This window comes from Lycorma delicatula, chromosome 1, assembly GCF_047948215.1.
Source record: "Lycorma delicatula isolate Av1 chromosome 1, ASM4794821v1, whole genome shotgun sequence".
NCBI lineage: Eukaryota > Metazoa > Arthropoda > Insecta > Hemiptera > Fulgoridae > Lycorma > Lycorma delicatula.
Window position 1 is genome coordinate 339,058,477 of NC_134455.1, and position 23,919 is coordinate 339,082,395.

General features: G+C 30.5%; 1 protein-coding gene across 1 annotated transcript in view; it reads left to right on the top strand.

Moving 5' to 3' along the window:
* Positions 1 to 23,919, top strand: part of betaggt-I (geranylgeranyl transferase type-1 subunit beta) — a 90,176-nt gene that overhangs the window by 10,200 nt on the left and 56,057 nt on the right. Inside the window, exon 2 of the mRNA XM_075382277.1 lies at positions 949 to 1,073. Within this exon, the coding sequence (XP_075238392.1) occupies positions 949 to 1,073 (125 nt within the window). The remainder of the gene's footprint in view (positions 1 to 948; positions 1,074 to 23,919) is intronic.

Genomic DNA, 23,919 nt, shown 5'->3' on the forward strand with positions numbered 1-23,919 from the left:
CACTTTACCATGAAGTGGTAAAGTGGTGTGTAATTTGTTTATTGTCTTAGAAATAGTAAAATAAGCAGTAACAAAGTTTATTTGCATTCTCAGAATACCTGTCGCTTCAGTTGATGAATGTGGAAGAGTTCACTGTATCTTTCTGAAATTTGTAGAAATCTTTTTTCTGAAGTGGTGTATTTTTCTGAAGTTCTGAAGATGACAGTATATTAACATTTATTATGTAGCATTGATTTTGTTAATAAAGTATTAATTATTGATATTTTCTTTTTGAATTGGCTGCTTAAGCCTTGATGGACAGACACAATTATTTCATCACTTATGAAAATTCGTTCTTCAATCCTTGTTTTAAAATATTTATATAATTTTCTACGCATTTTTTTCCTACTGAATGAACATATCGTTTAAAAAGGAATCACATAACTTTTATTTAGGACTAAAGAAATTTTCCCATCACAATGAGATGCATGTGGCTGTCTTGTTTGCAATTGCATCTTTATGCAAAACCTCAAATGAATAGGCATTACATTTCATTGGATTTTTATATTCTGTATGTCTTGTAATAAATTTATAGTTTGTTTATCATTCGAATATAAAATTTATTGTCGATTTATTACACTTAATTTTTATAAGCTCTTTGTTTTAAAATTTATTGTTTACATTGTTTATCTATATTAATATTATTTTTTATTACTGTTTTGAACACTATTTCAAAGTATTTTTTAAAACATTAATTATTCTGCTGTATGTTATTTTGGTAGTGTTCTGTATCATTATTTAGGCAATTTGTTAGGTTCTATTGTATATTCTGTTTAGTGCTCCTGTCAAATATTGTGATTGTATTTAAATTTTTTTTGTGATATTATCCCGTTTTTATACACTGTATGTTATTATTTTATTTATAGTATATGTTTTTGTTGATATAATTAAATGCCTTTATTTTTCCAGGATTTCAATAGCATTTTTTGCCCTATCAGGGTTAGATTTGTTAGGAGCAATTGATGAAATTGAGGAAGAAAGAAAAAGAACAATATGTGATTGGTTATACCAACTGCAGGTGTTACCAGATGAGAGTAAGTTATGAATTAAATGCAAACTCTTTTATGTTTGTATGTATGTGTGTGTGTGTGTATATATATATATATATATATATATATATACTAATTCTAATTTAATTTACCTAACATTATAACTACTGTATTAAAATAAATTTTATTATCAGTGAAAATTATAATAAAAAATGTTACAATCAGATAGAATTCATAAAGAGTAAGAACATTTATCTATTTGTTGCACTTTTATTAGAGCCTACTGTTCCATCATCAGCAAACTTTTTCAAATTAGACATGATATGAAATTAAAATATTTTTTATAAAATATTGTTAATTATTATTTAAAATATTAATATGGTTATTTAAAATAAAATTATTAAAATACAGTAAATTATTTAAACATTCGTTAAAATCAAATTATTATTAAAAAAAAAGAAGAAAAAAAATATATATAGGATATATGCTGTAATAAAAATTTAAAACAACCTACTTCTCATGATAAAGAATAGTATTAATCTTAAACATTATATTATGTCCAGCAGATTTATGAGTTTACTATTAAATGTGATCTGATTATTGATATTTTCTACATTTGTAATATGCTTGTTTTTTATTAGTTGTTTCACAGCATTTGAACTTTAATATTATAATTTTATAATTATTGTAGTGCTCATTAAATCTATTTGAATGACACACATATATATATATATATATATTCTCTCACAATTGTTAAATTTTATTTTATATATTCCACATAATTTATTTTCTTGTAAAATACACTTTATAGGTTTAGCAGGAATATATGCAATATTAAATCCTTTTTTTTTATAAATACATTGGTGACATTTTTCTCCCTCCATGAATCATGAGATCTTGCTGATGGTGAGGGGACTTGAGTGCTTAGTAATACAGAATAGCTGGACCGAAGGTGCAACCATATCGGAGAGTCGGAGAGGTATCTGTTGAGAGCCAGACTAAGGAATGATTCCTGAAAGAGGGCAGCAGCTCTTTCAATAGTTGTTAAGGGCGAAGGTCAGGACGACTTAAATGGCCATATCAACATCACTCAATGTTCTGAGTACTGCGCAGCTGAAAGCAATGGAAAACTACACCTGTTTTTATCCAAGAAACTGTAGCTCTCTGCATTTTCATATAATAAAAATGGAGACGCCTTCCTTGGTAAAATATTCCAGAGGTAAACTAGTCCCCTTTCGGATCTCCGGGTGGGGACTACTAAGGAAGGGGTAACCAGAAAATTAAAAAATAACATTCTACGAGTCGGAGCATGGAATAGTAGAAGTCTAAAAAAGGCTGGTAGGTTGGAAAATTTAAAGAGGAAAATGGATAGGATAAATGTAGATGTAGTAGAAATTGGTGAGGTTCAGTGGGAAGAGGAAAACGACTTTTGGTCAGGTGATTTTAGAATAATTAACTCAGCTTCAAATAATGGGCAGGAAAGTGTATGTTTTGTAATGAACAACAAGATAGGGAAGAGAGTAGAGCATTTCAAAATATATAGCGATAGAATCGTTGTAATAAGGATAAAATCAAAACCTAAATCGACAATGATTGTTAACATCTGTATGCCTACAAGTGCCAATAATAATGATGAGGTACAAGGAAATTGATGAAGCGATTAAATGCGTAAAAGGGGATGAAAATTTAATAATAATTGGAGATGGAAATGCAAGCATTGGAAAAGGCAAGGAAGAAAATATAGTGGGTGAATACATGCTGGGCAAAAGGAATGAAAGAGGGGACCGACTTATAGAGTTTTTCACAAAGTATAATTTAGTAATTGCCAACGCCTAGTCTAAAAATCATAATAGAAGAATATACACATGGAAAAAGCCACGCGATACTGCAAGATATCAGATAGATTATATCATGGTTAAGCAAAGATTTAGAAATCAACTCGTCAACTGCAAAACTTAACCTGGATCAGATATTGATAGCGACAATAATTTAGTGATACTGAAATAAAGGTTGGGGTTTAAAAACCTGAAGAAAAGATGTCATATAAATCGGTGGAATTTAGAGATGCTTGATGAAGAGGAGGTAAAGAAGATTTCTGAGGAGGACATTGCAAGATGTCTGAGTAAAAAAGATAAAGTAGAAAATGTAGAAGAAGAATGGGAGAATGTTAAAAAGGAAATTCTTAAATCAGCAGAAGCAAACTTAGGTGGAACAGAGAGAACTGGTAGAAAACCTTGGATTTCAGACGAAATATTGCAGATGATGGATGACACAGAAAATATAAGAATGCTAGTGGTGAACAAAGTAAAACTTTCTTCATCACTATCGACAATTAAGAACTACTATAAACAGGAAGTGCAAACTAGCGAAAGAAGAGTGGTTTAAAGAAAAGTGTTCAGAAGTGGAAAGAGAAATGAACATTGGTAAAATAGACGGAGCATACAGGAAAGTTAAGGAAAATTTTGGCGTACATAAATTAAAATCTAAAAATGTGTTAAACAAAGAATGTACACTGATTTATAGTATGAAAGGAAAAGTCGATAGGTGGGTGGAATATGGTGAAGAGTTATACAGAGGAAATGAATTAGAAAATGGTGTTATAGAGGAAGAAGAGGAAGTTGAAGAAGATGAAAGCGAATAAACAATACAGTGATCTGAATTTAAGAGAACATTAAAAAATTTGAATGGCAGAAAGGCTCCTGCAATAGATGGAATACCTGTAGAATTACTGCACAATGCAGGTGAGGAAGCGATTGATAAATTATACATACTGGGATTTAATATTTATGAAAAAGGGGAAGTTCTGTCAGACATAAAAAAAAGTGTTTAAGTCATGATACCAAAGAAAGCAGGAGCAGATAAATGTGAAGAATAAAGAACAATTAGCTTAATTAGTCGTGCATCAAAAATCTTAACTAGAATTCTGTACAGAAGAATTGAGAGGAGAGTGGAAGAAGTGTTAGGAGTAGACCAATTTGCTTTCAGGAAAAGTATAGGGACGAGGGAAGCAATTGTAGGGCTCAGATTAATAGTAAAAGGAAGATTAAAGAAAAACAAACCAATATACCAAAAAACAAAACCAACATAAGGCATTCGATAATGTAGACTGGAATAAAATGTTAAGCATTTAACAAAAATTAGGATTCAAATACGGAGATAGAAGAACAGTTGCTAACATTTACACAAACTAGACAGCAACAGTAATAATTGAAGAACATAAGAAAGAAGCCGTAATAAAAAAGGGAATCCAAAAGGATCTTCCCTATTCCCGTTACTTTTTAATCTTTACGTAGAACTAGCAGTTAATGATGTTAAAGAACAACTTAGATCCAGAGTAACAGTACAAGGTGAAAAGATAAAGGTAAAAATGCTTTGCTGATGATATAGTAATTCTAGCTGAGAGTAAAAAAGATTTAGAAGAAACAGTGAACGGCATGGATGAGGTCCTACGCAAGAACTACCGCATGAAAGTAAACAAGAACAAAACAAAAGTAATGAAATGCAGTAGAAATAACGAAGATGGACTACTGAATGTAAAAATAGGAAGAAAAAAGATTGTGGAGGTAGAAGAATTTTGTTATTTGGAAAGTAGAATTACCAAAGATGGACAAAGCAGGAGCGATATAAAATTCTGAATAGCACAGGGGAAACGAGCCTTCAGTCAGAAATTTAATTTGTTTACATCATAAATTAATTTTAATGTCAGGAAAAGATTTTTGGAAGTATATGTTTGGAGCATAGCTTTTTATGGAACTGAAACTTGGACGATCGGGAGTACTTGAGAAGAAAAGATTAGAAGCATTTGAAATGTGCTACAGGAGAATGTTAAAAATCAGATGAATGGATAATATGACAAATGAAGAGGTGTTGCGGCAAATTGATGAAGAAAGAAGCATTTGGAAAAATATAAATAAAGAAGAGAGAGACTAAAGGTCACATATTAAGGCATCCCGGAATAGTCTCTTTAATATTGGATGGCAGGTAGAAGGAAAAAATTGTGCGGGCAGGCAACGTTTGGAATATGTAAAACAAATTGTTAGGGATGAAGGATGTAGTGTGTATACCGAAATGAAATGACTAGCACTAGATAGGGAATCTTAAAGAGCTGCTTCAAGACAAAAAAGTGACATTTTTAGTTCTGTCACTGTGGTGTGTTAGTTATCTTATGATGTTTAAGTATTTCTTATACCAAATTCCCTTAGCTTATAGAGTTGAAGTAAACAAACTGTATATACAGGTGTTCAGGCAGCCAATTCACAACATCTCAGAATTAAGCATGAGACCAAAAGAGTGATCATATGAAAAGATCAGGGGTTTTAATAGAACTGAAAGACAGTATTATAAATTTATGAATGTTTGATTACATGAGAATCCCTTTTTTTATACTGTTAAATATTAAGTAATAATCCCGTTCTTTTATTAATAAATAATAAGTAAATAAAAATGCATTAAGGCGACTAATATGAGTAATGATTATATCTATTTATATTTACTACATTTTTTTATTAATTCTATTCCTATTATTGTCAATATTTATCTCTGTATTAAATTTCTAAATGTTTTGATTTTTTATATCCATGGCATGTTAGATTCTTTATGAGAAGTTTTTAGTTGTAATTCGGCTTTCTATAAATATTTGTTATGATTTTATTATTAATTAATTCAATGTTGTATACAAATAATTTGTATTTTTTTTAAATTTATTTTGCTCCTACATATTAAATCTTTGCATATCAATTTTATTTATTATTAATAACTTTAAATTCGTTATTTATTTTTTATTACTAATAAGTCATCCATATATCTCACAAAGTTGAATTTCAGAAATATTAAAATTATTATGAATTACAATATTTAGGCATATACAAGACTACAGATAAAAATAAAAGAATTCAAAAAGAAGATTTTAATAAAAAGATGTAAATATATAAATAAATAATAAGATTTATTTTTACCACATATATGCTGAACTTAATATCGGCGGAGGGCAACGGTAGCAGCTCAAGTGTCAGTGGGAGCACAGTACACGTACGCGTTGCATACACATTGTAGCGTCACTCCCGCCGCGCAGATGACCGAGCAATTCTCCCACAATAGCGGCGCTGTGGCTCCACTCTCAGGTTTCAACAACAGAGCGTGCACGAGAGTAAATTTTCAATTCACCGTCGACCACTACCTGGAGAAGACTAAGAAGAAGATGAAAGAAGACAGAAGTTCCCTGGCCACCTCAACGTGGGACCACCCGCCGGATGCCAACATCGCAGACCTGGCCGGCCCGCCGAGGGGGTGCTGTATGCACCTTCTCGCTCCAGCTTGCCATCCTTCACTTGTCCTGGCTGGCAGACTCACCAGGAGCTGGCCCAGCGTGGGATCGCTCGTGCAGAACTGCCTCAGCTGCACTGGCGAAAGACGACCGATGCCGATCCGACACTGTGGGCTCTGGGGGCCACCACTGCTCAGTCTGATTTCAATGGACAAGCTGCAACTCCCCAACTACAGCCAAGTTGACTTCACTGGAGACCAGCTTCCGGATCCAACAACTCTTCTCAGAGCTAACTTAAAAAACGACTCTTTAGGGCTATCACAAGTTTATAAATTACAACTAACCTTCAAACCCAATCGATGACAACAGTAGGTCTTTTCAGGACTACTACATGATTATACAGTGCTGCATCCCATCGAAGCCATTTGGCGACAGTATATATATAATAATAAATATGATATGATATTTAAACAATGTTGAGTTTAATGAAATAAAAAAAATAATTATTTGCAATTCCAATAAATTTATATTAAATGAACAAAATAATAATAATAAATATAAGTAATAATGTATAGATGTAAATAATATAATAAAAATACTGTGGAAGAGCATGAGGATCTATTTTACGATGCTATACAATATAGGAAAGCCGTTCTAAAGTTCAGATCTGGTTTTGAATATGATCCTCATTCTGATTTATTAATAATAAAGATTTATAAATTGGTGCAATGATTAAAATATGCAATCATTGTTTTGCAAAAAAATGGAAAGATGAAGCACCTGGCATGTGTTGTTCTGGTGGTAAAGTTTCACTTCCTATACTTAATGAGTTTCCAGAACCAATCTACAGTTTAATTTTATGATCTCATCCTTTGTCAAAACATTTTATCGATAATGTTGGAAAATACAACACTTTATTTTAGATGACTTCTTTCAGTTCTACACAAATTGCAGAAGGGAATTTTATGCGTACATTTAAAATTCAAGGTCAAGTTTACCATTGTTTAGGAAGTTCATTGCCAACACCTGGTGTCGATCAATAATTTTTACAAATTTTCTTCCTTTGTGATGCTGATCAGACTTCTCTTCATACTAATATTGTTCCAAACTTGAATGAGGAACTAATAGCAATACTCCAGCAAATTTTGCTTGAACATAATAATTTTTTCATAGAGTGTAAGTGCAATACAATATTGCACGCAGAAAAATTTTAGATTAATAATTTATGCTGATCTTGTACCTGTTAATTAGCATAGGGCTTGCTATAATACTGCAACTACTAATGAAGTTCCTGTTTTACTGTTTGATGAAGATAATGGACCTAGAGATGTAATATTATGTTGTCATGATGGTCAAATGCAACGTTGTCTGAGCTTTATTGCTCTTATGGTTCTTTACAATATGCCCTTATGTTTTTGAAGGGTGAAGACAGTTGTTATCTAACTATTCCATTAAATAATATTGAACAAAATAAAACGGTTTCCTGCATGCAGTTTTATGCTTACCAACTTATGGTTCGAGACAACATTGATAACTTTTTACATTATTACAGAAACTTATTTAATCAATATTGTATTGACAGTATGGCCAAAATGATCACTGAAAGATTAGCCTTTTATTCATAGTAACCAAAAAAATTAGGTGCTGATGATTACATTCATCTTTGAGATAGTGTGCAACAAGAGACTTAATGTTAACAGCATGGGTCAGAGTGTCATACTTCCCTCATCTTTCAGTGGTTCACCATAGTATATGCATGAGAAATCTCAAGATGGTATGGTATGCATGCGAAAAAATGGGCGTCCAGATTTATTTATAATTTTTTTGTGCAATTCTGAATGGCCAGAAATAAAAAAATGAACTATTCGTTGGTCAGAAATCTGCTGATTGACGTGATATTACATCCAGAGTTTTCCATCTGAAAATGAAAAATTCCTAGACCTTATTAACAAAAAAAGAAATTTGGTTCAGTCAACTGCTATGCGTGAAGTGTCGATTGGCAAAAATGAGGCTTACCTCGTTGTCACATATTGGTATGGTTAGCAACTAAAATACAACCTGACAAAATTGATCTTATCATATCTACAGAACTCCCTGATAAAAATGTTGACCCATTTATATATATTTTTTTAATCTAGGACGTAGCTGAGATGGGAGGTGCTATATAGATATAAAAAATAACATGTCATGAGTGATCAACACCCAGCAAAAATTACTGAAGATATTGATGAAAATTTGTATACACTTTCTCCTTATGATATAAGTGCATATTAAGAAAATTCAATGTGAAATCCGGAGTTTAACAGGTTAAAATGGAGTAACAATGAAATGATTTTTTTTTTGTTTCACAGTAATAGATGTAGATATCAGCCTAATTTTTGGTGTGTATAATCTTAATATGAATATTTAAAAATTGATGGCACCCTGAGCTGGTGCCATCTGTCAGGTTTACTATCAGTTCCCAGACCTTCACACCATCCATAAATGTGAGTAGCGTGTATTATTATTAAAAAAAAATCTTTAATGTAATACATTATATTTATGAAATAACTATATATAAAAATTAATATTTTTATCAAAATATATAGATTTTAAAAATAAAATTAATAAACAACAGGCATGCAAAATATATTCAGATAAAACAAACCCACCAATAATTACAACACTGATAGACAAAAAAAATTTTTTTTAATGTTTCTCTAAGTGTGATACCATTTCATGAATTGATTTTTTTGTGTACATTACAGATCTGTAAATACAATTTTTCTATCACCCGTTGTTTTAAATAGATTACACTTCAAAAAACTTAAGGGAAAATATAGTTAAAATCTTTAAAATTTATAATTTTGCTTGGCCATTCCCGTGTTAGAATTATTTCACTGATGCTCCATTTATAAATAGCCTCAGGCACATACCGAATTAATGTCCAACAGTAATTGACTAGCATGTTAGTATTCCATTTTCCTTTATAGTGGCTTTCCATCACTGAAATGTCTTGGTGGAAATGTTTACTGTGTTTGTCACTTATGTCTTTGAGGTTGTCTGGGAAAAACTCCAGACATGAGTGGAGGAAATGTATTCTCAATGACATATTACATTCCATAGCTCTGTATGAAGTAAGAAAGTAAACAACAACAGTATCGCGTTAATTGCCAGATTTTTGTTTGCCGAGGATGTTTTTGCAAACTTCTTTAAATGAAACCCAAGCTGCACCTTTTCTACATATTTAACATTGAGTTAAATACAACATCTTTGACCAACTCTCTTGGACAACAAATATTCCTTCTTTAATTTTTCCTTAACTTACATTCGGAAATTTCTGCCTGATGTACAAAAATCCAGGACTACTCTTCTTCATTGCTTTTACAACATTTTTCATTTGTGCTAGTTCATATGGAGAGGGGGGTAAAAATATTTTTTTGGGTTCAACTAAGGGCTCTTGATTAATATTTTTCCCATTTGGAGTTAAGTTGTCTCGTTTCTTTCGCTCTTTGGTAACATAATGTTTATCCCTAGCTCAGCTGTCCCATTCGCAAAGAAAACACATGTACTTAGTACAGCCTAACTGCATGCCTAACAAAATAGCTACAACTTTCCAATCACCACATATCTTCCAGCTGTGTTTTTTATAATTTATTTTTTCAAGAACATCTTTCATCACATCATATCTCTTTCAAATTAATACCATAAGCGATTGGTATGGAAGGATATTTGTTACCGTTTTGTAGTAGAACCACTTTTAAACTATACTTGTTCTTTTGAAAGTTCTTTTTGCCGGCTTCAAAAGCCTAAATTTTTTTAAAAGTAAATTCCAATTTTGCAGTCTTGATCCCTAACAGTTCAGCTTGATTTTTTGATAAATTTAAAATCCCTAACCAGTCATTTAATTCACCTTATGATATAAGATGTGGCTTATTGGAAGATAATTCAAAATCAAAATCATTGTTGTCTTTTTCAGTACTCAGATTCTTCATTGCTCCTTTTGAAACATACATTCACAGGTGGCTCAGGAACTTGAATAATTTCACTGTGAGGTACAGGCCTGATTGCAGATTGCAATGAAGGATATTTTACAGTATGATTTTTTAGAAATTCCAGACACATTTGTTAAACAAAAGTAACAGTTGGTTACATGATCCTTTGGTTCATGCCAAACCATAGGTATACCAAATGGCAAAGCCTTCCATGTACCTTTCAGCCATCCTCTTAAATATACAGAACAGTTAGTGCATACTATATGAGGAGCCCACGTCTTATCCTGACAACCAATTTTACACTAAAAGTACAAGTGATATGCTTGTTTAATTAAAGGGGATTGATTTTATGGTAAACTCACCACATACATTACAAAAGGCATCCACATCATTTATACAATTTCGAGGCATTATGACACTGCACTGTTAACAAACTTAAAACAGCAATAAGACTGAAGAAAATTAATTCATTCTTAAATCCAGTGGTTAATACAAACAACACAGCTGTGTTTTCAATTACATGTTTTGACCTTTACAGAAATGATTAATCTTGTGTATGCTCAGACTTCAGTATTAGATGTGATGTCATAATATGTAACTATAATATGATTTAATTCTTTGTTTAGTATTGTTTATTTATTGCTTACAAATTATGTTAACAAAGTTAAAAAATAAAAAATGAGCTAACAAAATGCAATATAGGAGCTTAAAATGCTAACTATGCATTGAAAAATGAAAAAATTCTTTAATTAAAATTTTTAAATGTTCAAAAATGGTGGGTGATAGAAAGATTCTGAGTTCATATTCGTTTTCAGCATCAAAAAACAGATTAAAATCATGTATCGCATGTTAGGAAACAAACACTATGTTTATTAGTGTTATAAATAAAGATGAATGTGTTAAAAAAAAAGTTAATAAATATTGTATTGCAGAAAATAATTTAAAAAAATTAATAAAATTTTAAAATTAATAAAAGTTCTAATGTTAAAGAATAAAGAAAATTTTAAAGAAGTAAAAGATCCAACTTATAAATATTTCAAAAATTGTTAAACATATATTGAGATTTCATGTAAATTATAATAATAATTTCATAAAATAACATACAAGATTCATTTATACCAATTGCTCAGATATTAGTAGGATTACAAGTATACACAAACAGGATTGTCCAACATGACCTCTCATCACTTTTAAAATGGCACTTCATTAAATTGTCAAAATAATATACAAAATATTGAGAAAACTTATACATATAAGGTAAAAAAAATTGCTTCCAATTAATAACTAAATTAAAAAATGTAATCATTAATTATACTAAAATGGTATCATATGATATCAAAAATAGGTATGCTAACATCCCTATAAACGAAACTGCAGAAGTATTAAAAACTATTACCTATATATATAGGTAATATTGTATATATAGGTAATTATAAGAAATATGTATATGCAAAATTATCTTGAGTTTGACGATAATTACTGTATTCAAACGGAAAGACTAACTATGGGGTCACCACTATCTGCAATTATGTCAAAATATATATACAAAATTTTGAAAAAAATATTTGGAATTATGCATCCACATGAAATTCTACTTTGGGATAGATATGTGGATTACATATTAGTAACATACAATGAAAAAATAAATAATAACTTTAAAATTATTTTAAATAAATGAAATTTATATAGCAAAAACTTAATTTACAAAAGAAATAGTTAAAAATCAAAGTGTAGATTATTTTGATATAAACATTGAATTAATTAGTAATAAAGTTATAACAAACATTTATAGATAGCCAAATTACAATATATACACTTCTCATAAAGAATCTAACTTGCCATTGATATATAAAAGCAGTACATTTAAAATTTAATACATAGAGCTTACATATGTATTGATAATAATGAATAAACTGAATAAAAAAATTAATTATATAAAAATATAGCAAATATAAATGGATATAATAATAAATTTATTGATGAATTAATTAAAAAATACTTAAATAAAAAGAATATATATGAGAAGACCACATTAATAAATTGTATTGATAGTCAACCAAGTAAGCACGTTACAGATAATAAGTATAAAGTTTTAATATATATATATATATATATATATATGTACAGTTATATATTATAACTGTATATATAATATACTGTACAAAGTGTGTATAATATACAGTTTGGAAAGTTGCTGTGCATTGGAATTACAGAAGTATAATGACAACACTTTCTTAATTATTACTTTGTATTTTTATTTCATTATTTTATAGAAATGGGTATCACAATAACTGGAAAGGTGTTGAAAATGACCTCTTACATCAATACAATGCTGAAAAAATGTCAATTTGTTTTCAAACACTAAAAGCCAGCTGATGTACTAGAATGTCTCGTATGTATGCCGACATTGCAATTTTAGTTCATCAGTTGTGGGTGGTTTGTTGCGATACACTGATTGTTTTACTGTTTCCCTGTAGAAAGTAATTTGGGGGAGTTAGATCGGGTAATCGAGCAGACCACAAACACTCAGAATGATTCATTCATCAAAGACATGTAAAAAAAAGTCATTGACCTGTTAACTGTGTGTGTGCTGTGAGGTGTTTACACACCTCTTACATCAATACAATGCTGAAAAAATGTCAATTTGTTTTCAAACACTAAAAGCCAGCTGATGTACTAGAATGTCTCGTATGTATGCCGACATTGCAATTTTAGTTCATCAGTTGTGGGTGGTTTGTTGCGATACACTGATTGTTTTACTGTTTCCCTGTAGAAAGTAATTTGGGGGAGTTAGATCGGGTGATCGAGCAGACCACAAACACTCAGAATGATTCATTCATCAAAGACATGTAAAAAAAAGTCATTGACCTGTTAACTGTGTGTGTGCTGTGATGAGATCTTGTTGGAACCAATCGTAATTTTCCACTTCTGTTAACTGATTAATGAAATTTTTTAAACATCAAAATAACAATCACTATTAACTGTACTTTCAAAAGAGATAGGACCCACAATGCGCTTGTTACTTACATCAACTCAGACTTAAATTTTTGCTTTGTGTAAAGATTGTATGTGTTATTCATGGGGGTTACTTATCAAACACATTCGTGTATTTTGTGATTAAATATACCCTCCCAGATGACCACATTTCATCTGTAAAAAACAATGTATAGGATACATTATTATCCATACCTATGGAATTTTTGTCAATAAAATATTTAAAACGTTGTCAAAAATTTAGTCTTTTGGTATGATCTGTAGGTTTACACTCTGCACTACATACATTACTTTGTAAGAGAAAAGGAGGTGGCAAAGGAAGGATGAGGGCTGCCCAATGAAGGCCAAAACCTGTCTGTCAACTGGAAAAGTTGTTGTAATGATTTTTTTTGACCCAAGGGGAGTTTTACTCATTGATTTTCTCCACAATCAACTAATGGTAAATGAGACTTCCTATTGCCAGCCACTACAGTCAACAAAAGCTGCCTACCGAAATAGAAGATGGATTGTATTCATCAGAGATGTCATCCTTCTCCATGACAATGCCAGGTCGCACATCGCGATTTTGACAAGGTATAACTTGGAAAAAATGCACTGGGAAACCCTCAACCACTTTTCCCTACAGTCCAGATTTGTCCCCCTGCGACTATTTTTTGTTTGTGTCCTTCAAAGAATTGCTTGGAGGGGAATGATTACAAAACAATGAAGACATTGAGGAGCACATGCGCAATTGGTTGACAACTTATCCTCAAACGTTTTATGAACAAGGAATATTCAAGCTTTCAAATCATTGGCAAAAGTGTGTAGATCATGCAGGATAGAGAAATGATGAAGGTATGAATTGTTTATATTATTAATCGATAAATTTGTAAAAAAAATTACCATTTATATTTGACTCACTCTTGTTTTATATTATGTCATTTATGAATAGATTTTAATAAGCATTACAGTAAGTATAAAAATGGTAGTAGTAAATTTTCCAATGTTACAGAACACCTAATAAAAAACAAAAACAAAGTATATATATATATATATATATATATATATATATATATATATATATATACATTTTTAATAATTTGATTTTAATGAATTTTTTAATAATTAATTTTATTTCAAAAATGTTATTTTACATATTAATATTTTAGATAATAATTGATAATATTTTATAAGAAGTATTTTAATTTCCTTATGTGTATTTTGTAAAAAGTAAAAAGTCTGCTGATGATGGAACTGTAAGCTCTAAAAGTGCTACAAACAAATAGGTAAAAGTATTCTTATTCTTTATGAACTGTATCTGGTGATATAATTTTTTATTGTAATGTTTTTGTTAATATATATGAATTTTTTTGTCCAAAATAAAAATAAAAATTATAAAAACTTTTCCTGTTCATGGTTGGTCATTGCGAGTCCTATCGATTTGAAACATTTGTTGCTGTTTCATGTATTTTCCCTTAGTTCTAAAATTAGTGTTATGCTATATAAATTTTTTTGTTATTTTAGGATAATAATTTTTTTTAGGCGATGATTGCCTTCATTATTCTCTACCTAGTAAGTCCTTTTCCTGCAGTGAGTAAATTAAACAGTTATATTGTAAAGATGTAAGTGATCATTACCTCTACTGCTGTTGATGTTACTATTATATATAGTTATATTTCAAATACCTTTTAAATAGCTATATTTCAAACCATTCCAAAATGAATTTATCTTTGTATTTTTATAAGTGGGTATCTGTTACATCAATTCCCATGTTTAATGCTTTACTATTAATTGATTTTATTTAAACTGGTGATATGATTATATATATATATTCTTGTAGTTTTGTTAGTGATATAACAGGAGATTGCTTGTTTCTGTTATCCAGTTTACATGGGCCAAAAAAATAATCATGTCAAAAAATAATCTTGTATGGTATGAAATACAGGTGAGAGCCATTCATGCTTGCTGTTATATTATGTAATTGTCATGCAACTACTCATAGGTCACTTTGCACCAATTATAAAATGAAGATTTATTTAAAAAAATCATAGGCTTAAGTTCTTCAATGTTGTGTGTTTAACAGTAACTGATTGCACATTTAATTGCATTATTTTGAGCAAATATGTGATACATGTTTTTACTTTAAAGTCAAGAGTTCAGTGTATTGATGATATAAAAGTATACTATTGGTTTTTTTATTTACTATGTCTGTGTTTTTTATTACTGCTTGCTACTTATTTCTAAATCCCTATTATGAAAAGTTTCTTTTGCATTCTTTTAGTTAAAATAACACTATAATATGCAGGGTATTTATTTTATGTTTGCTAGCAAGATAGGTTCCTACACTGATAGTAGTCATAGCTTAACACTTAAAACTCTTAATGATGTAATTACTAAGAATTACCAGTACCATTAATTACAGTTCTATGCTTACTATTCTCTTGTGATAAACGACATAATCAAATGATTATAGGCAACCCGACATCATTCACAAGTCACTCCCAAAATTGGAAGGCATTTTCTGGAACAGAAATCCTTGCTGCCAAGTTAATTAGAAAAAGTGGAGTTATGTGGTTCCCATTTCCTACCTTCTTCTATGAAGTTAATATACTATTACACATTAGCATGGCAAGCCCTCTAAACTCAGGTGTTTTGAGTTCTGTAAGTGATATTTTCTCTGTTTAACGTAGGTACTGGCTGTACAGTGAACATTATTCCTACTGAAGAGAGCAACTCTTAAGTAGTGCAACTTATTCCTAAAAGGCTTTACTTTTGTCAGTCGTAAGGAAGATAGTTGAAATGATAATATAAAGTAACAAATGTAATCCTAGAGGAAGTTAGAAAGTAAGTCACACATGTACGAAAAGAAATTAAATATTGAACATTTGGTGTTTTATTTTGTTACAAGTAAAATCACCGATCACTGTTTTGATATAAACTTAATTAAGGACTTGTTATCGCATAGCACCAGTTTTTCTATACCTTCTACAAAAAATTTTCATCCAGCACATTAACACTTTATCTCTAACTTTTTTTTTGTATCTCATATTAGGCAATAATCATCCAATAATGATATCACTCAGAGAGTGATATCATCACTCTGATTCTATATCTTCCAGTTGATGTTCTGGTAAGGCATTCATGATGTTTGCTGAGTGTGATGTATAAATGTCTTGCAAAAGCACATAATTTTTGTCACTTTTCCTTGCCAATCAGCCTTTATTAGCCCTTATATGTGTTTTCAGCATCTCACAATTTGTTGCCTAGTACACACAGTCTGATTATTGACGAAAAGAATCTGCTTCACTCTTCAACAGAGAGAATTATTCTGCATTTTTTGCATCTGAAGAATGGGAATTCTATCCAAGTGAACTTTGTTTCATTATCAAAAAAAGCTCTTTCCTGCAACAATGAAAAACTGTTTACAAGTGTTATCCATTGAGTTGCACTGAAAATAAATAGGATACTTAACAAGCATTCATGTTTTGTTTCTCAAAACCTACTGTTGATGATGCACTTCCATGCAAAATATTTAATTCATCTGTGATTTTGTCTTCATTGATTCATTTGTTTTTAACAAATCATATGGTTTACTTGCACACTGTCTTCATTCATTATCTGAGTTGATGGCTTCACTGTTGGTAGTCATCGTTGTTATCTATCTGTCCATTCTTGAATAATATACAACATTTTGGAATTGATGCTAAATTGTATTGTCATTCTAGAAAATGAAAGTCTTGTTTTATTCATTCATGTATCACTCATGAACATTTACCTTATTCTTTTTCCTGTTTAGCCGTTGGTAATTACCTTTCAGGTAGTACTTCAGAGGATGAATGAGGATGATATGTATGAGTGTAAATGAAGTGTAGTCTCAGTTTGACCTTTCCCAAGATGTGTGGTTAATTGAAACCCAACCACCAAAGAACACCAGTATCCACAGTCAAGTATTCAAATCCGTGTAAAAATAACTGACTACTAGGACTTGAACGCTGGAACTCTTGACTTCCAAATCAGCTGATTTGGGAAGACGCGTTTACCACTAGACCAACCCAGTGGGTTATTAACATTTATCTGCTTTGAATGAACTTAATCTATCAATTTGGTTTTAGTCCTGATTTAAAGATATCTTTCATAGATTTCAAAAATATGCTAGGATGTGACTCCTGGTATATTCTTGTTTTGAAAAATATTTTGCTATTTGTTTTACCAGAAAATGTTTATTTTACCAAAAAAAATGAACAAGAATATAATTTAATCTGTATATAAGAATTTGAATAACAATCAAAAAATATAGACATTTTTCCTGTTTTTTCTAGTCTGCTTACAGCACGAAAGTGATGCATGTAGGGTTACAAAACTATCTACATTATTATGCTAAATAATGTTCAACATGCCCTAACATTCTTGATTGTCTTGGATGATATCTTTAGTGTGGTGTTAATTATGTGTGTATGCATGGTTGAGTTTTAATTTCTTGTCTTTTTCAGTATTGTCATCTATCCTTACCTTCATTTTAATGTGGTTTCTTTCCATTTAAGAATGGGATTTGTTGATAAGTTTTACTTTTATTATACTTAGTTAATTTAATAATTTTAAGTGTACATATAAGCGATTTTATGTGCAAGAAGTATTTTGGGGGGGGGGGGTTTATTATAATGAATCTTAAATAAATTTAATGAATTTTATTAAATGAACCTTTTTAAGATTTATTTTATTCCTCTGTACTGTTAAATTAATTAAACCATCTAGTACAGAATATTAAGATAAGACATATCTTACCTTAATTTTTCATGAAGTACTTTTGCAGAATCCTGGATCCTCAGTCATGATTGAAATAATTTTGTTATTTTATAATAAAATAAAAAAATAAAAATAGTAAAATAATGAAAATTGCGTATTAGTTTTTAGGAGTGCTGCTATCTGTTACAGCTTTTATAAGGCAGTCTTCAACAAACACTGTCTGATGGTTTATCAAATTGAAATTTTGTTTGTTTTTATATATGTAATATTTTTTATTTTATGTCATCTGTATTAATATCTAATATTTCTTAATTTGTGTTAATGTCAGAAATAGAATATTTATTTTTTATTAGATGATCTGCTGTATTAGACAAATCTAATTTATTATTTTTGTAATTTCTATAGTGTTCAAGAAATCTAGTTTCAAAGAATCCATTTTTTTCCTATATAAATACTATCACAATTGTTACATTTAATTTTATAAATTCCACACATTATTTTATTTTTTTTTTTTTTTTAAATATTTTATTGTGTGGTTATTAGGTTTGTATGCTGGCTTCAACATTTCTTTATTGTAATTTTTGATATTTTCAATGATATTATTAGTGTATAAATATGTTATGTATATTTTTTCAATCTTTCATATGTTATGTTTTGTTTGTAAGGTAGTTTTTTTATTATTGTGCTTTTAAAGTTGTTTTTTATAAATATTATTAATTAAAGTAGTATCACATCCATTTTCAACCGCTATGTGTTTTATGATGTTTAATTCATTATTTAATTTTTCTTTATTATGTTTATTTGATTGCTCTCTATTAATCATATTTGTATAATTGCTAATTTTATGGGATGAAGGGTGATTTGATTTTTTATGAATTTTATATTATTAGATGATGTTTCAATGTAGTTGTCCTTGTTTATTTTGATATTGACGTCTAAATAATTTGACTTTCTGTTATTATATTATCTGTAATAAAGACATTATATTGATATGTGCCGTATCTCAATATTCTGTACTAGGTGGTTTTTTTTTTTATTACTTTTAAGACCATAATGGATCACTTTAGTTCATTTTTTTTTTTTTGCAAGTTCATTCTTTTCTTGCTGATATGTTGTTTTTCAGCTTTTCTTTTTTGCCAGTTATTTCTAAGGGTTTCAGATCTTGCTCTTTCTTGTTCAGAGTACACCCGGCTTATTGTTTTCTTGGGGTTTGATAGGAATCTTGTTTTTTTATTTTTTAATTTCTCATAGTTTCCGGTTTTCGTTTTTAGGTTTTCACGGGTTATGTCTAATTCCTCCATGTCTTTCTGTACTTCGTATAACCAGTTCGATCTGCTTTTCTTGTTCCAGAAAAGTTCGATTATCCATCTGATAAGTCTGGTCTCTTCCATTCTGAAAATATGTCCTAGAAAGGAAATTCTCTTCTTTCTAAATTTATTAGTTGTCGGGATGATAGTTTTGTAAATCTAGTAATCAGTTGAATAAAAGCGGTGACAGTCCATCTCCTTGTCTCAGTCCTGTTTTGATGTCGAATGGATCAAATATTTCTCCCCTGAATTTAACCTTGGATTTGGTATCCGTTAGTGTTAGTCCGATGATTTTGACTAGTTTTGGGTGAAGCCCTAAATTTCTCAGGATTTTTAGCAGGGATTCTCGATGTACACAATCATATGCTTTCTTGAAATCAATAAAAGTCACTACCAGTTGTTTATTCCTTAGTTTATGATACCCTATAATTAATTTTAAATTTAGAATTTGTTCTGGGCAGCCTCGCCATGGTCTAAATCCCTCTTGGTATTCCCCTAGGAAAGAAACATCCTAGAAAGTTCAAGTATGGAAAGTTCTTTTATTACTAGGTGGTTTATTTAATAGAATTTAAAATTAATTTAAATTAAATTAGAATTTAAATTATATATATATAATTGATTTTTTTTAAAGTCTCATAACATATTGACCACTGTGTTAATATAATTTAATATCAGATGAAATATAAACCACCAAAACACAGTAAATTGGTAAAGTTAAAGTTGCCATATTAATTTCAATTACAATTTTTATGGGATCGTCCATCTCCAATTGTTATTAAATTCTACAATTACATTAAAATTTATCTACAAGGTCTGTTCAGAAAATAACTGAACATTTTTAATTGTGCACCAACAGAGATATTTAGTGATGTGCAGTTGGGAGCGATTGTGTTCCACATAATCTCCTCTGTAACCACATGTTCTTAAATTGTTGATATCTCATTTACTTTTTATGTTATTGTTATTTGAGTGCAACATATTTTAATTGTTAATAATGTTTTTTGTAATGTGCGATTTTTGGGAACAACAATACAACATAAAATTTTGCCTGAAACTGGGGAAAACTTTCACAGAAACATTTCAACTTTTGAAACAAGCTTATGGAAATGATGCTGTGGGTTGTACACAATGTTAAGAGTGGTTTTTATGATTTCAAAGTGGTCGTCAGTCAATTGAAGGTGACTCTCAACCAAGATGGCCTTTGACTTAAACTGATGACATGCACGTTCTGAAAATCAACGATCTGGTGCATGCAAATCACCGATTGACTCTCAGAGAACTTGCAGAAGAGGTTAGCACCTCAATTGGATCATGCCATGACATTTTGAATGAAAAATTGGATATGCATCGAGTTACAGCAAAGTTTGTTCCTCATGTATTGTCTGAACAGCAAAAAGAACATAGAGTGAACATTTGTCGGCAACTTCTTGAACAAGCAATGACGATGAAACATTCATGCAAATGATCATAACGAGAGACAAAAGCTGGGTTTACGGCTACGACATTGAGACAAAAGTTCAATCATCATAATGGATTGGGAAAGGATCTCCATGCCTCATGAAAGCATGTTAGTCTCGATCTAATATCAAAGTAATGCTCTATTTTTTGATTTTAATGGAATTGTGCATTTTGAATTCTTGCCTAAAGGTGAAACAGTGAACCGTGCATACTACCAAGGTGTTTTACAAGGGTTATGTGAAAAATTCTGCAAAGGATCAGCGTTGTGGTGAGACAATTCATGGTTCCTTCACTGTGACAATGCGCTCTCATACTCAGCTTTGTCAGTTCATCAGTTTTGTGCCAAATATCATGACTGCTCTCTTTCTGCCTCCCTACTTGCCAGACCTGGCTCCTTGCAATTTTTTCCTTATTTCTGAAATTAAAATCAGTGATGAAGAAAGGATGCAGTTTTGAGACTATTGATGACATTAAAGAAAATTCATCATGGACCTTAAAGACAATTTCAAATGAAGCTATCCAGAACTGCTTTGCAAAGTGGAAACACCGCTGGGAAAAGTGTATGAATAGGAAAGGGGAGTTCTTTAAAGGGGATAAGGACCTAATAATCTGTAAAATGAATAATAAAGATTAAAAAAATAAAGTTTGGTTATTTTTTGAACAGACCTTGTATTTTATAATTTTTCATATTTGTTGAAATTTTTTAAAAATAATTTGAAATTTATATGAATGAATACACAGATTCTGCTGTCCAGCACTGAAATGATGTAATAATTGAAATGTCATATTTTCCTTTGTTCTATTTTCATTATTGCCAACCGCAAGATTGTATTTTTAGTTTTTAATTAAATTATCATCTTTGAAAATGATTATAATGCATTAAAAGTTTTTATAAAAAATATTTGTCTTCAAATTTATTTTTAGTATGAAAATAATTGTTATTCACAAACAGAAGGATTACCGGTGGGAACACCTGTATCTGTCATTATGTCTGAAATATTTTATACAAGATTTTGAAAATGGAATGGTTCATGGTATATTAAATACCCACCAAATATTATTATTGTAGATAAGATTTGTAGATGATATTTTAGTCATATATAACCAAACTATAAATAACAAACATTCATCGTTTTAAATAAACTTACCAATTACTATAAGAATTTAAACTTTACATACAGAATAGAAAGTAACAGAAAAATTAATTTTTTAGATATTGAAATCGAAGTAAACATAAACAGTACAATAGAAACATCAGTTTACAGAAAACTCACTATAAATAATATTACAGTATATTTAAATTCTAATTACCCATGGTCACAAAAAAATTAATGCATATAAAGACATAATATGTAGAGCTATTCATTATACAGAAAATAATATAAAAAAACTCAAAAAAGAGGTAGATGAAACAAAACAAATAGAAGTATTTAATGCTTTCAGTGATAAAATTATAGAAAAAATTTATAACAAATAGAATAAAAAATATCATGATAATTATACTAAAATACAACCACAGGTAAATAATGCAAAGATTAATAATAGTTTATACCTTAAATACAATTACACAATTAAAATATTATAAAACATTACTAACGTATGTGATAAAAATAAATGTAAAAAAAGCATATAAACCAAATAACATATAAATTATTTAAAAAATAGCAGTAATAAAAATATTAGAGATGAATTAAGAGAAATTTGCAAAATTGACCATATTGGAATGGAAATTTAGTATTACTGTTTGCTAAAATAATTTAGAAATTATTAATTTTGAATATAACTGAGAAATATTACATTTATATAAACGAAAATATAAAATGATGAACGATCAAATCGATTACGAAGATGGTGATTTAATTAAAAACATAATAAAAATACAGTTTATGGTTGACAATACTCACAGTAGAACAAAGAAAAGTATGATATTTCAAATATTTCATCATTCCAGTACTGGGCAACAGAATCTGTGTATTCATTCATATTAATTTCAAAATATTTAAAAAACAAAGCTAGTTTTTTAAGTAGTATAGCTAGTTCGCCTCCATGTGGTGCAGCCTGGGTGACGCTAAATGAGCTGGCAGATACTGGCAGTCAGACAAACCAAGAAGATAGGTTCTCCTGATCACGCAGACACAAGCCTACAGTGTTACGAACTGCAGGCCCATGTCGCTAGATATACCCAACACTCCTTTTCAGGACTTGCCAACAAGAAATCTTGGACCTCCGGTCTGAATTTGCCACATAAGTATGGAAAGCATAATTTATTCTAAGAGCCAGTATTTATCAAAACTACTGAGGAACGACAGACAATATTGATCTGGTTACAATCCAGGAAACACATTGTAACACTGAGGAGGAACAATTGCGAAGAAGAGGCAAAATACATGGATATGAATTACTTGGTGCCACATACCACGATGCAAACAGCGTTGCTACTTACGTTAGGCGCGATATAGAAAACATCACTCTCATCTCCACCTCCACGGTCAATGGAATTCATAATGTTGTAGTTAAAATCGGAAGTATAACAGTGTCCAATATCTATAAACCACTAGCTGTATCATGGCCAACGTCGGTAGTCCAAATACAACCTCATCCTGTGGTCTACTTGGGTGATTTTAAAGCCACCATGAGCAATGGAAATATAAGGATTGTGATGCGAACGGTGAGGCTCTGGTAAAATGGGCTGAGGATGAGAATCTTAGTCTTGTCTTTGATGCTAAAGACCGATTTACTTTTAAATCAGTGGCTTGGCGGCGGGATTATAATCCAGATCTATGTTTCACCTAAACTGACAGCAAAGGTCAGCCGCTGCTAGTAACCCGAAAAGTTCTCTGTGACTTTCCCCACAGCCAGCACCATCCAGTTATTATAGAGGCAGGTAGCCGAATTTCTCTCATGACCTCTGTACCCCGCCCTAGATGGAACTTCAAAAAGGCTAATTGGGAAAATTTTTCTAGGGATCTGGATAAATGCCTAGGCTGGATACCACCAATCAGCAAAAACTATAGCAGATTTATTGGAGCAGTAACAAGTTCCGCTAAGAAGTGCATCCCTAGAGGGTTCAACAGAGAATATATCCTAGGGTGGTCTCAAGATAGCGAAGTTTTCTATCAAAGCTTCCTCGAGACGGGCGATCAAGAGGTAGCAGACGAGCTTCTCCATAGCCT